This window comes from Pelophylax lessonae (genome assembly GCF_965119305.1).
Source record: "Pelophylax lessonae genome assembly, chromosome: 11".
NCBI classification, from domain to species: domain Eukaryota; kingdom Metazoa; phylum Chordata; class Amphibia; order Anura; family Ranidae; genus Pelophylax; species Pelophylax lessonae.
Window position 1 is genome coordinate 236,646,639 of NC_138778.1, and position 14,745 is coordinate 236,661,383.

Below are 14,745 nucleotides of genomic sequence, written 5' to 3' on the forward strand. Positions count from 1 at the left end.
AGGTGGAAGATTGGTATTGGGTGGATGAGGTGGAAGATTGGTATTGGGTGGATGAGGTAGGCGACATTGGTATTAGGTGGATGAGGTAGGGGACATTGGTATTGGGTGGATGAGGTAGGCGACATTGGTATTAGGTGGATGAGGTAGGGGACATTGGTATTGGGTGGATGAGGTGGGGGACATTGGTATTGGGTGGTTGAGGTGGGGGACATTGGTATTGCATGGATGAGGTAGGGGACATTGGTATTGGGTGGATGAGGTTGGGGACATTGGTATTGGGTGGATGAGGTGGGGGACATTGGTATTGGGTGGATGAGGTGGAAGATTGGTATTGGGTGGATGAAGTGGGGACATTGGTATTGGGTGGATGAGGTAGGCGACATTGGTATTAGGTGGATGAGGTAGGGGACATTGGTATTGGGTGGATGAGGTAGGCGACATTGGTATTAGGTGGATGAGGTAGGGGACAATGGTATTGGGTGGATGAGGTTGGGGACATTGGTATTGGGTGGTTGAGGTGGGGACATTGGTATTGCATGGATGAAGTAGGGGACATTGGTATTGGGTGGATGAGGTGGGGGGCATTGGTATTGGGTGGTTGAGGTGGGGACATTGGTATTGGGTGGATGAGGTGGGGGACATTGGTATTGGGTGGATGAGGTAGGGGACATTGGTATTGGGTGGATGAGGTAGGCTACATTGGTATTAGGTGGATGAGGTAGGGGACATTGGTATGGGGTGGATGAGGTGGGGGACATTGGTATTGGGTGGATGAGGTGGGGGACATTGGTATTGGGTGGATGAGGTAGGGGACATTGGTATTGGGTGGATGAGGTGGAAGATTGGTATTGGGTGGATGAAGTGGGGACATTGGTATTGGGTGGATGAGGTGGAAGATTGGTATTGGGTGGATGAGGTAGGCGACATTGGTATTGGGTGGATGAGGTAGGCGACATTGGTATTAGGTGGATGAGGTAGGGGACATTGGTATTGGGTGGATGTGGTGGGGGACATTGGTATTGGGTGGTTGAGGTGGGGGACATTGGTATTGCATGGGTGAGGTAGGGGACATTGGTATTGGGTGGATGAGGTGGGGGACATTGGTATTGGGTGGATGAGGTAGGGGACATTGGTATTGGGTGGATGAGGTAGGGGACATTGGTATTGGGTGGATGAGGTGGAAGATTGGTATTAGGTGGATGAGGTAGGGGACATTGGTATGGGGTGGATGAGGTAGGGGACATTGGTATTGGGTGGATGAGGTTGGGGACATTGGTATTGGGTGGTTGAGGTGGGGACATTGGTATTGCATGGATGAGGTAGGGGACATTGGTATTGGGTGGATGAGGTGGGGGACATTGGTATTGGGTGGTTGAGGTGGGGACATTGGTATTGCATGGATGAGGTAGGGGACATTGGTATTGGGTGGATGAGGTGGGGGACATTGGTATTAGGTGGATGAGGTGGAAGACATTGGTATTGGGTGGATGAGGTGGGTGACATTGGTATTGGGTGGATGAGGTTGGGGACATTGGTATTGGGTGGATGAGGTTGAGGACATTGGTATTGGGTGGATGAGGTGGGGACATTAGTATTGGGTGGATGAGGTAGGCGACATTGGTATTGGGTGGATGAGGTGGGGACATTGGTATTGGGTGGATGAGGTGGGGACATTTGTATTGGGTGGATGAGGTTGGGGACATTGGTATTGGGTGGATGAGGTGGAAGACATTGGTATTGGGTGGATGAGGTTGGGGACATTGGTATTGGGTGGATGAGGTGGGGGACATTGGTATTGGGTGGATGAGGTGGTGGACATTGGTATTGGGTGGATGAGGTTGGGGACATTGGTATTGGGTGGATGAGGTTGGGGACATTGGTATTGGGTGGATGAGGTGGGGGACATTGGTATTGGGTGGATGAGGTGGAAGATTGGTATTGGGTGGATGAAGTGGGGACATTGGTATTGGGTGGATGAGGTAGGCGACATTGGTATTAGGTGGATGAGGTAGGGGACAATGGTATTGGGTGGATGAGGTTGGGGACATTGGTATTGGGTGGTTGAGGTGGGGACATTGGTATTGCATGGATGAAGTAGGGGACATTGGTATTGGGTGGATGAGGTGGGGGACATTGGTATTGGGTGGTTGAGGTGGGGACATTGGTATTGGGTGGATGAGGTGGGGGACATTGGTATTGGGTGGATGAGGTAGGGGACATTGGTATTGGGTGGATGAGGTAGGCTACATTGGTATTAGGTGGATGAGGTAGGGGACATTGGTATGGGGTGGATGAGGTGGGGGACATTGGTATTGGGTGGATGAGGTGGGGGACATTGGTATTGGGTGGATGAGGTAGGGGACATTGGTATTGGGTGGATGAGGTGGAAGATTGGTATTGGGTGGATGAAGTGGGGACATTGGTATTGGGTGGATGAGGTGGAAGATTGGTATTGGGTGGATGAGGTAGGCGACATTGGTATTAGGTGGATGAGGTAGGGGACATTGGTATTGGGTGGATGAGGTAGGCGACATTGGTATTGGGTGGATGTGGTGGGGGACATTGGTATTGGGTGGTTGAGGTGGGGGACATTGGTATTGCATGGATGAGGTAGGGGACATTGGTATTGGGTGGATGAGGTGGGGGACATTGGTATTGGGTGGATGAGGTAGGGGACATTGGTATTGGGTGGATGAGGTAGGGGACATTGGTATTGGGTGGATGAGGTGGAAGATTGGTATTGGGTGGATGAAGTGGGGACATTGGTATTGGGTGGATGAGGTAGGCGACATTGGTATTAGGTGGATGAGGTAGGGGACATTGGTATTGGGTGGATGAGGTAGGCGACATTGGTATTAGGTGGATGAGGTAGGGGACATTGGTATGGGGTGGATGAGGTAGGGGACATTGGTATTGGGTGGATGAGGTTGGGGACATTGGTATTGGGTGGTTGAGGTGGGGACATTGGTATTGCATGGATGAGGTAGGGGACATTGGTATTGGGTGGATGAGGTGGGGGACATTGGTATTGGGTGGTTGAGGTGGGGACATTGGTATTGCATGGATGAGGTAGGGGACATTGGTATTGGGTGGATGAGGTGGGGGACATTGGTATTGGGTGGATGAGGTGGGGGACATTGGTATTAGGTGGATGAGGTGGAAGACATTGGTATTGGGTGGATGAGGTGGGTGACATTGGTATTGGGTGGATGAGGTTGGGGACATTGGTATTGGGTGGATGAGGTTGAGGACATTGGTATTGGGTGGATGAGGTGGGGACATTAGTATTGGGTGGATGAGGTAGGCGACATTGGTATTGGGTGGATGAGGTGGGGACATTGGTATTGGGTGGATGAGGTGGGGACATTTGTATTGGGTGGATGAGGTTGGGGACATTGGTATTGGGTGGATGAAGTTGGGGACATTGGTATTGGGTGGATGAGGTGGAAGACATTGGTATTGGGTGGATGAGGTTGGGGACATTGGTATTGGGTGGATGAGGTGGGGGACATTGGTATTGGGTGGATGAGGTGGTGGACATTGGTATTGGGTGGATGAGGTTGGGGACATTGGTATTGGGTGGATGAGGTTGGGGACATTGGTATTGGGTGGATGAGGTGGGGGACATTGGTATTGGGTGGATGAGGTGGGGACATTGGTATTGGGTGGATGAGGTGGGGGACATTGGTATTGTGTGGATGAGGTTGGGGACATTGGTATTGGGTGGATGAGGTGGGGGACATTGGTATTGTGTGGATGAGGTTGGGGAAATTGGTATTGGGTGGATGAGGGGGGGACATTGGTATTGGGTGGATGAGGTGGGGGACATTGGTATTGGGTGGATGAGGTGGTGGACATTGGTATTGGGTGGATGAGGGGGGGGACATTGGTATTGGTTAGATGGAATGTCCTGAGTCATCAATGGCCAGCAATGATTTCTTTCAGAGTTTTCTCAGCCTATGTGAAGGAGATTGAAGATAAGCCCAGCCCAACACTTTGGGGGACAAAGATGCCATTTGGGGAGCTTCTGTTTGAGAGAGGTAAAAGCGGGGGCTGGGTGCACAGCGTATGCTTCTCGCCCAGCGGTCAGTATCTGGCCTGGGTGGACCACAACAGCTGCATCAATGTGGCCGACTCAACGCAAGACAAAACGTAAGTAACTGTATACATAAAGGATCAGTTGGTGTTCCATGTTCCTGTCCCCGTCTCATACTGTAGATCTATGTTCCTGTACCCGTCTCATACTGAAGATCTATGTTCCTGTACCCGTCTCATACTGTAGATCTATGTTCCTGTCCCCGTCTCATACTGCAGATCTATGTTCCTGTCCCCGTCTCATACTGTAGATCTATGTTCCTGTACCCGTCTCATACTGTAGATCTATGTTCCTGTCCCCGTCTCATACTGTAGATCCATGTTCCTGTACCCGTCTCATACTGTAGATCCTGCACAATGTTCCCTGAGATGTCATCATGGACCCCTCAGGTGGAGTGCACTTTTTCCCAATGTTTAGAGAGAACTTCCCCCACAATTTGTATATATGTAATGGAGTGTCAGCCTTGGCGCTGAGCCCAGGGAGAGGATGTGACAACACCTGTTCACTGCCTTTCCTGTCTTCTCCATTACAGAGTCACTGAGCTGCGGACAGACAAGCTTCCTTTCCTGTCACTTCTATTTGTGAATGAGACCCGGCTGGTGGCGGCGGTAAGACGATCCCTCCAGGCTGATGGAGGTTCTATTTTCATTGCTGGCCCTCCGGCATAGCTCTGATCTTCTAATCACCAGACAAGGAATATAGGGGGCAGGAAGTCTCCTTTCTGGGGTCACCCTGATAACATTCCACCATCTTTGTTTCTACCAGGGCCATGACTGCGCCCCCTATCTCTTCTCTTACTCGGGGCCCGGAGACATCCAGATAGTCAGCAGGATTGACGCTCAGAAGCAGACCTCCAAGGCCGCTACGTCCGCCATGCAGCATTTCCGCAATTTGGACAAGAAGGCCGCTCAAGACGACGATGGCTCAGACTCCGACACCCTGCACCAAAACAGCATCAGGTGAGAACAGCCAATCGTGTACAGGGAACACAATGAGAGGACTGCGGATTGGTTCTGCAGGCAACGCTTTTGTTTATGAGAGTGGAAAGGTTCTTCAAAATGTCCCAAACCTAAAAAGTCTCCCGACTTCTACAGCTCTCCCGCCACCTAACTCTTGGCTTTAATCTAACACCCCAAAACCTCAACACCCCAACACTCCAACACCCCATCACCCCAACACCTTAACACCCCAGCACTCCAACACCCTTAACACTCCAACACCCCAACATCCCAGCACCCCAAAACCTCAACACCCCAACACTCCAACACCCCATCACCCCAACACCTTAACACCCCAACACCCTTAACACTCCAACACCCCAACATCCCAGCACCACAACACCTCAACCCCCCAGCACTCCAACACTTCAACACTCAAACACCTCAGCACTCCAACACCCCAACACCTCAGCACTTCAATGCCTCAACACCCCAACACCTCACACTCCAACACCCCAATACTCCAACACCCAAACACATTAACACTCCAACACCTCAACACTCTAACACCCCAATACCTCATGACCTCAACACTCCAACACCCCAATATCCCAACACTCCAACACATCAACACCTCAACACCCTAACACCACAACATTCCAACAACCTAACACCTTAACATCCCAACATATCAACACCCCAACACCACAATACTCCAACACCTCAAAACCTCAATACTCCAAACCCCTAACACCCCAATAGCCCAACACCTCAACAGTCTTATACTCCAACACCTCAACACCCCAAAACCCTCGCACTTCAACAACCCAACAACCTAACACCATAACATCCCAACATATCAACATTCCAACACCTCAACACCCCAACACCACAATACTCCAACACCTCAAAACCTCAATACTCCAAACCCCTAACACCCCAATATCCCAACACCTCAACACCCTAACACTCCAACACCTCAACACCCCAACACCCAAACATCTCAACACTCCAACACCCTAACACTCTAACACCTCAACACCCCAACACCTCAACACTCCAACACCCCAATACTCCAACACCTCAACACTCCAACACTCTAACACTCTAACACCTCAACACCTCAACACCCTAACACCTGAACACCGCAACACCACAACACTCCAGCACCTCAACCCCCAACTCTCCAACATCTCAACACTCCAACACCCCAACACCTCAAAACCCCAACACCACAACACTCCAACACCTCAACACTCCGATACTCCAACACCCCAACACCTCAACACCCCGACACCCCAACAACCTAACACCTTAACATCTCAACACTCCAACACCACAATACTACAACAACTCAACACCCAATACTCCAACAACCTAACACCCCAATATCCCAACACTCCAGCAGCTCACCCCCCAACACTCCAACACCTCAACACCCTAACACCTCAACACACCAACACCTCAACACTCCAGCACCCCAACACCTCAACACCCAAACACTCCAACCACTCAACACCGTAACACTTCAACATCCCAACACCTCAATGCTCCAAAACCTCAACACTCCAACACCTCAACCCTTCAACACCACAGCACTCCAACCACTCAACATTCCAACACCCCAACACCTCAACACCCTAACACCTCAACACTCCAACATCTCAGCACTCCAACACCTCAACACCCCAACAACTCAACACCTTAACACCCCAACACCTCAACACTCCAGCACCTCAACATTTCAACACCCCAATACCTCATGACCCCAACACTCCAACACCCCAATATTCCAACACTTCAACACCCCAAAATCCCAACAATCCAATATCCAAACACTTTAATACCTCAACACCCCAGCACTCCAACACCACTATATCCCAACACCCCAACATCTCAACACTCCAACACCACAATACTCAAACACCTCAACACCCCAATACTACAACACCCTAACACCTCAGCACCCCAATATCATAACACCCTAACACCTCAACACCCCAACACCTAAACACTCCAGCACCCCAACATCTCAACACTCCAACACCTCAACCGCACTCCAACACCTCACCACATTTCTATAACCCAACCCTCCCCAACACTCATCCCACCATTATCTAACCCTTACTAACTCCTCTCCAACACTCATCCCACTATCACCTAACCCTTACTAACTCCTTTCCACGACCCATCCCACTATCGCCTAACCCTTACTAACACCTCTCCTCCAACACTTATCCCACTATCACCTAATCCTTACTAACTCTTCTCCTCCAACACCCAACACTTATCCTACTATCACCTAATCCTTACTAACTCCTCTCTCCCAACACTCATTTTACTATCACCTAACCCTTACTAACTCCTTTCCACGACCCATCCCACTATCACCTAACCCTTACTAACTCCTCTCCCCCAACGCTCATCCCACTGTCACCCAACCCTTTCTAACCCTCCAGCCCTAACTCCTCAGTGCAGTGACCCCCTCCTCCATGTCCAGCTTGTCCTGGAACCGGAAACCCCTGAACCCATATGTGAGGGTATACAGGGAGCTTTGTATATGTGGGGTATACGGGGAGCTTTGTATATGTGGGGGTATACGGGGAGCTTTGTATATGTGGGGGTATACGGGGAGCTTTGTATATGTGGGGGTATACGGGGAGCTTTGTATATGTGGGGGTATACTGGGAGCTTTGTATATGTGGGGTATACGGGGAGCTTTGTATATGTGGGGGTATACAGGGAGCTTTGTATATGTGGGGGTATACAGGGAGCTTTGTAAAGGGTTGTCACTCTTTTGTCTTCCTGCAGCCAGCTCCTCGCCTTAGACCGAGAAGGGGACGGTAATTTCTCCTTTAGCAGCAGTGGAATGGATGGATCTCTCGTGATTTGGGCAATGAAGGTTGTACACAATTCTGTGTGTGTCTGGTACTTTGGGGGTTAATAGACGGAGCAGCTGAAGGTATTTCCTGTGTTTCAGACGTAAGCGCCCACCAGCTCACCCTGGGGTCAGTCTGAGGTCCTCCGGCTGCCACCACCTGACACCCTGGAGAGGACACAGAATGTCACACGGATTGTTGGCAGCAAGAAACTTCCGGAAGGTTCACATGTATACAAGTGACAAGGCCACGTCATATCCAAACCAGTCTGAGCGCGGCCTGAAATGTTACATCCTGGGAAGCGCGGCCTGAAATGTGACATCCTGGGGAACGCGGCTCGAAATGTGACATCCTGGAGAGCGCGGCCTGAAATATGACATCCTGGGGAACGCGGCTCGAAATGTGACATCTTGGGGAGTACGGCTCGAAATGTGATATCCTGGGGAACGCGGCTCGAAATGTGACATCTTGGGGAGTACGGCTCGAAATGTGATATCCTGGAGAGCGCGGCCTGAAAATGTGACATCCTGGGGAATGTGGCTCGAAATGTGACATCCTGGAGGGTGCAGCCTGAATTATGTGACATCCTGGGGAGTGCAGGCTCAAATGTGACAAATCCTGGGGAGCGTGGCCTGAAATATGACATCCTGGGGGAACGTGGCTTGAAATGTGACATCTTCTGTAATGATGACCCAACAGATTACAGCCTGAGCAACTTCTTCACTGGTGTCCCTTTTATTCATCAGGACTCATTTTATTATATGTTGTACCCCGAATTAAGTCCTATATTCTACACTGTACCCCTAACTCTGCCATATTTTTTTTGGTTGAACCCGATGGACTTGTGTCTTTTTTCAACCTGACTAACTATGTAACTATCCCGTAACTATATCCTCTACACTGTACCCCAAACTCTGTCATATCCTTTACACTGTACCCCAAACTCTGCCATATCCTCTACACTGTACCCCAAACTCTGCCATATCCTCTACACTGTACCCCAAACTCTGCCATATCCTCTACACTGTACCCCAAACTCTGCCATATCCTCTACACTGTACCCCAAACTCTGCCATATCCTCTACACTGTACCCCAGAATAACTCAATATTGTACCATAACTTTAATAAGGCACCCATTCAGTAAATATTCAACAATATGGACAATGAGAAGTTTGTGTCATTGAGTCACATGTCAGGACCCGGTGACCAGTATACAGTATATGACCAGAGTCACATGTCAGGACTGCTGACCAGTATATAGTATATGACCAGAGTCACATGTCAGGACCCGGTGACCAGTATACAGTATATGACCAGAGTCACATGTCAGGACCCGGTGACCAGTATACAGTATATGACCAGAGTCACATGTCAGGACCCGGTGACCAGTATACAGTATATGACCAGAGTCACATGTTAGGACCGCTGACCAGTATACAGTATATGACCAGAGTCTCATGTCAGGACCCGGTGACCAGTATACAGTATATGACCAGAGTCACATGTCAGGACCCGGTGACCAGTATACAGTATATGACCAGAGTCACATGTCAGGACCCGGTGACCAGTATACAGTATATGACCAGAGTCACATGTCAGGACTGCTGACCAGTATACAGTATATGACCAGAGTCACATGTCAGGACCCGGTGACCAGTATACAGTATATGACCAGAGTCACATGTCAGGACCCGGTGACCAGTATACAGTATATGACCAGAGTCACATGTCAGGACCGCTGACCAGTATACAGTATATGACCAGAGTCTCATGTCAGGACCCGGTGACCAGTATACAGTATATGACCAGAGTCACATGTCAGGACCGCTGACCAGTATACAGTATATGACCAGAGTCTCATGTCAGGTTCAATGTTTTGGCTAAGGGTTGGGTGGGGGTTACAATCTTTGACTAGGGGTTGGGGGTTCCATACTTTTGCTGAGGGTTGGAATGGAGTTCTATACTTTTGCTGAGTGTTGGGATGAGGTTCCAAGCTTTGATTGGGGGTTGAGGTTCCATGCTTTGGCTGGGGGTTGGGGTTCCAAGCTTTGGCTGGGAGTTGGGGTTCCAAGCTTTGATTGGGGGTTGGGGTTCCAAGCTTTGGCTGGGAGTTGGGTTTCCAAGTTTGGCAGAGGGTTGGGTTTCCAAGCTTTGGCTGGGGGTTGGGGTTCCATGCTTTGGCAGAGGGTCGGGTTTCCAAGCTTTGGCTGGGGGTTGGGGTTCCAAGCTTTGGCTGGGAGTTGAGGTTCCATGCTTTGGCTGGGGGTTGGGGTTCCAAGCTTTGATTGGGGGTTGGGGTTCCAAGCTTTGGCTGGGAGTTGGGTTTCCAAGTTTGGCAGAGGGTTGGGTTTCCAAGCTTTGGCTGGGGGTTGGGGTTCCATGCTTTGGCTGGGGGTTGGGGTTCCATGCTTTGGCAGGGGGTTGAGTTTCCATGCTTTGGCTGGGAGTTGGGGTTCCAAGCTTTGATTGGGGGTTGGGGTTCCAAGCTTTGGCAGGGGGTTGGGTTTCAAAGCTTTGGCTGGGGTTCCATGCTTTGGCAGGGGGTTGGGGTTCCATGCTTTGGCTGGGGGTTGGGGTTCCATGCTTTGGCTGGGGGTTGGGGTTCCAAGCTTTGATTGGGGGTTGGGGTTCCAAGCTTTGGCAGGTGGTTGGGTTTCCAAGCTTTGGCTGGGGTTCCATGCTTTGGCAGGGGGTTGGGTTTCCAAGCTTTGGCTGGGGTTCCATGCTTTGGCAGGGGGTTGGGGTTCCAAGCTTTGGCTGGGGGTTGGGGTTCCATGCTTTGGCTGGGGGTTGAGGTTCCAAGCTTTGGCTGGGGGTTGGGGTTCCAAGCTTTGGCTGGGAGTTGAGGTTCCATGCTTTGGCTGGGGGTTGGGGTTCCAAGCTTTGATTGGGGGTTGGGGTTCCAAGCTTTGGCTGGGAGTTGGGTTTCCAAGTTTGGCAGAGGGTTGGGTTTCCAAGCTTTGGCTGGGGGTTGGGGTTCCATGCTTTGGCTGGGGGTTGGGGTTCCATGCTTTGGCATGGGGTTGAGTTTCCATGCTTTGGCTGGGAGTTGGGGTTCCAAGCTTTGATTGGGGGTTGGGGTTCCAAGCTTTGGCAGGGGGTTGGGTTTCCAAGCTTTGGCTGGGGTTCCATGCTTTGGCAGGGGGTTGGGGTTCCATGCTTTGGCTGGGGGTTGGGGTTCCATGCTTTGGCTGGGGGTTGGGGTTCCAAGCTTTGATTGGGGGTTGGGGTTCCAAGCTTTGGCAGGGGGTTGGGTTTCCAAGCTTTGGCTGGGGTTCCATGCTTTGGCAGGGGGTTGGGGTTCCAAGCTTTGGCTGGGGGTTGGGGTTCCATGCTTTGGCTGGGGGTTGGGGTTCCATGCTTTGGCTGGGGGTTGGGGTTCCAAGCTTTGGCTGGGAGTTGAGGTTCCATGCTTTGGCTGGGGGTTGGGGTTCCAAGCTTTGGCTGGGGGTTGGGTTTCCAAGCTTTGGCTGGGGTTCCATGCTTTGGCAGGGGGTTGGGGTTCCAAGCTTTGGCTGGGGGTTGGGGTTCCATGCTTTGGCTGGGAGTTGAGGTTCCATGCTTTGGCTGGGGGTTGGGGTTCCAAGCTTTGGCTGGGGGTTGGGGTTCCATGCTTTGGCTGGGGGTTGAGGTTCCAAGCTTTGGCTGGGGGTTGGGGTTCCAAGCTTTGGCTGGGAGTTGAGGTTCCATGCTTTGGCTGGGGGTTGGGGTTCCAAGCTTTGATTGGGGGTTGGGGTTCCAAGCTTTGGCTGGGAGTTGGGTTTCCAAGTTTGGCAGAGGGTTGGGTTTCCAAGCTTTGGCTGGGGGTTGGGGTTCCATGCTTTGGCTGGGGGTTGGGGTTCCATGCTTTGGCAGGGGGTTGAGTTTCCATGCTTTGGCTGGGAGTTGGGGTTCCAAGCTTTGATTGGGGGTTGGGGTTCCAAGCTTTGGCTGGGAGTTGGGTTTCCAATTTTGGCAGAGGCTTGGGTTTCCAAGCTTTGGCTGGGGGTTGGGGTTCCATGCTTTGGCAGGGGGTTGAGTTTCCATGCTTTGGCTGGGAGTTGGGGTTCCAAGCTTTGATTGGGGGTTGGGGTTCCAAGTTTGGCAGGGGGTTGGGTTTCCAAGCTTTGGCTGGGGTTCCATGCTTTGGCAGGGGGTTGGGGTTCCATGCTTTGGCTGGGGGTTGGGGTTCCATGCTTTGGCTGGGGGTTGGGGTTCCAAGCTTTGATTGGGGGTTGGGTTTCCAAGCTTTGGCTGGGGTTCCATGCTTTGGCAGGGGGTTGGGTTTCCAAGCTTTGGCTGGGGTTCCATGCTTTGGCAGGGGGTTGGGGTTCCAAGCTTTGGCTGGGGGTTGGGGTTCCAAGCTTTGGCTGGGGTTCCATGCTTTGGCAGGGGGTTGGGTTTCCAAGCTTTGGCTGGGGTTCCATTCTTTGGTAGGGGGTTGGGTTTCCAAGCTTTGGCTGGGGTTCCATGCTTTGGCAGGGGGTTGGGGTTCCAAGCTTTGGCTGGGGGTTGGGGTTCCATGCTTTGGCTGGGGGTTGGGGTTCCATGCTTTGGCTGGGGGTTGGGGTTCCAAGCTTTGATTGGGGGTTGGGTTTCCAAGCTTTGGCTGGGTTTCCAAGCTTTGGCTGGGGTTCCATGCTTTGGCAGGGGGTTGGGGTTCCAAGCTTTGGCTGGGGGTTGGGGTTCCATGCTTTGGCTGGGGGTTGGGGTTCCATGCTTTGGCTGGGGGTTGGGGTTCCATGCTTTGGCTGGGGGTTGGGGTTCCAAGCTTTGGCTGGGGGTTGGGGTTCCATGCTTTGGCTGGGGGTTAGTTTTGGTATCCTGTGACTGAACAGATGGCTTGTCCCCAGAAATGTAGGGGTTCTAGGTGACATTTATGGTGATTTATACATTGTACAGACAGGTGGGGAAGTGGGCAGAGTGGGGAAATCTGGACAATAATGGGAGGGGGAATACAAAGATGGATTGTCCCGGAGCCCCCAATCCCATCCGATGATGGCAGCTCACCATTGCTGAACTTCTTCTGCCAAAACTTTACATTTTTCAGACATGATTACCGAGACACCGCCATTGACGGACGAGGTCCATCAGATCCCCTAGGTTATAGTGCCATCTGCAGGTGCAGGGTGCTAAGTGCAGGTAAACCAGCAACCAAGTGACTTTTCCATATAATAACCCAACCTAAAAGATCCAAATAGGTAAGGACCTACCTCTCCCAGCTCCCAATAGGAAAGGACCTACCTCTCCCAGCACCCGATAGGTAAGGATTTGCCTCTCCCATCTTCTAAAGGTAAGGACCTATCTCTCCCAGCACCCGTTAGGTAAGGACCTACCTCTGCCAGCACCCTATAGGTAAGGACCTACCTCTCCCAGTTCCCAATAGGAAAGGACCTATCTCTCCCAGCTTCATACTGGCGGTCCCCGGGTTACAAACAAGATAGGGTCTGTAGGTTTGTTCTTACGTTGAATTTTGTAACAGGTACATTTTTTGATTGAAGCTTCAGCCAAAAAAATAATTTTTATGTTTTTTGGACAGCATAGGGAAGAGTTGTACCACTTGTTTTGCTGTCTTTGCCCCTCACTTTCTGACTCTGTGACAATTGGATTTAGAACATTTTGGGTTGTTGTGGAACCAAGGATTGGTGATAAACCTTCGGTGGAGACCAGTGACGGCTGGTGCTCGATATTTTAGGGGAGGCAGCAAACCAATAACAGCCCCCCCCCCCCACCCCGGGGAGACGGACAGGACAGCGGCGTTCAGAGGCCTCCTTACCTTAGGATGCGGATGTTAAGGATCCGAGGTAGGGCTGCTGCTCCCTGCTCCATTTCCTCCTTGTTTCGGGGACGTTGCTTCTCCTCCCGGCCGAACAGAAAGTAGGTCCTAAGATCCCAATTGGCCGGGAGTCCTAACACTCCCTGGCCAATCAGGTCTTAGGAGCCACTTCCTGATTGGTCAGGAGGGGAATCAGGAGCACAATAGAGAATATTAATTCGCTATTGTCACACAACCAGGTGGGCTCACTGCGCCCCGCGCTCACCCTTTTTTTTAAGCCAATTAAAGCCTCAGGCTCTAATCACGTGCTTTAAAAAAAAAAAACCCCATTGAAATTAGGGCACATAGATTGGGGGGGGGGCGGCGCCCCTGCACCCCATATGGACAGGCCGCCACTAGTGGGGACACTTTTTTCCCCATAATAACTCTTACAGGAGGGAATTTCCCTTCCTAGGGGTAGATTTCCTCTCACTTCCTGTTGTGTGCCTCCGTTTGTAAGTATGAGTTGTTTGTAAGTCGGATGTTTGTAACCCGGGGACCGCCTGTATAGGTCAGGACCTACCTCTCCTAGCTCCCTATAGGTCAGTACCTACCTCTCCCAGCTCCCTATAGGTAAGGACCTACCTCTCCCAGCTCCCTATAGGTAAGGACCTACCTCTCCCATCTCCAATATGTAAGGACCTACCTCTCCCATCTCCCATAGGTAAGGACCTACCTCTCTCAGCTCCCTATAGGTAAGGACCTATCTCTCCCATATCCTACAGCTAAGGACCTACCTCTCTCAGCTTCCAATAGGTAAGGACCTACCTCTCCCAGCTCCCTATAGGTAAGGACCCACCTCCCCCATCTCCTATAGGTAAGGAACTACCTCTCCCAGCTTCCTATAGGTAAGGACCTACCTCTCCCAGCCCCCTATAGGTAAGGACCTACCTCTCCCAGCTCCCTATAGGTAAAGACCCACCTCTTCCATCTCCTATAGGTAAGGAACTACCTCTCCCAGCTTCCTATAGGTAAGGACCTACCTCTCCCATATCCTACAGGTAAGGACCTACCTCTCCCAGCTCCCTATAGGTAAA

At 51.4% G+C, this 14,745-nt stretch overlaps 1 protein-coding gene across 1 annotated transcript in view; it reads left to right on the forward strand.

Annotated features, from left to right (window-relative positions):
* LOC309566318 (actin-related protein 2/3 complex subunit 1A-B-like) overlaps positions 1 to 8,435 on the forward strand; it is a 29,481-nt gene extending 21,046 nt beyond the window's left edge. The window contains exons 6-10 of the mRNA XM_082271425.1: positions 3,946 to 4,152; positions 4,629 to 4,704; positions 4,862 to 5,055; positions 7,846 to 7,936; positions 8,015 to 8,435. Of these exons, the coding sequence (XP_082127551.1) occupies positions 3,946 to 4,152; positions 4,629 to 4,704; positions 4,862 to 5,055; positions 7,846 to 7,936; positions 8,015 to 8,020 (574 nt within the window). The 3' untranslated portion in view covers positions 8,021 to 8,435. The remainder of the gene's footprint in view (positions 1 to 3,945; positions 4,153 to 4,628; positions 4,705 to 4,861; positions 5,056 to 7,845; positions 7,937 to 8,014) is intronic.
* The last annotated feature ends 6,310 nt before the right edge of the window (positions 8,436 to 14,745 follow it).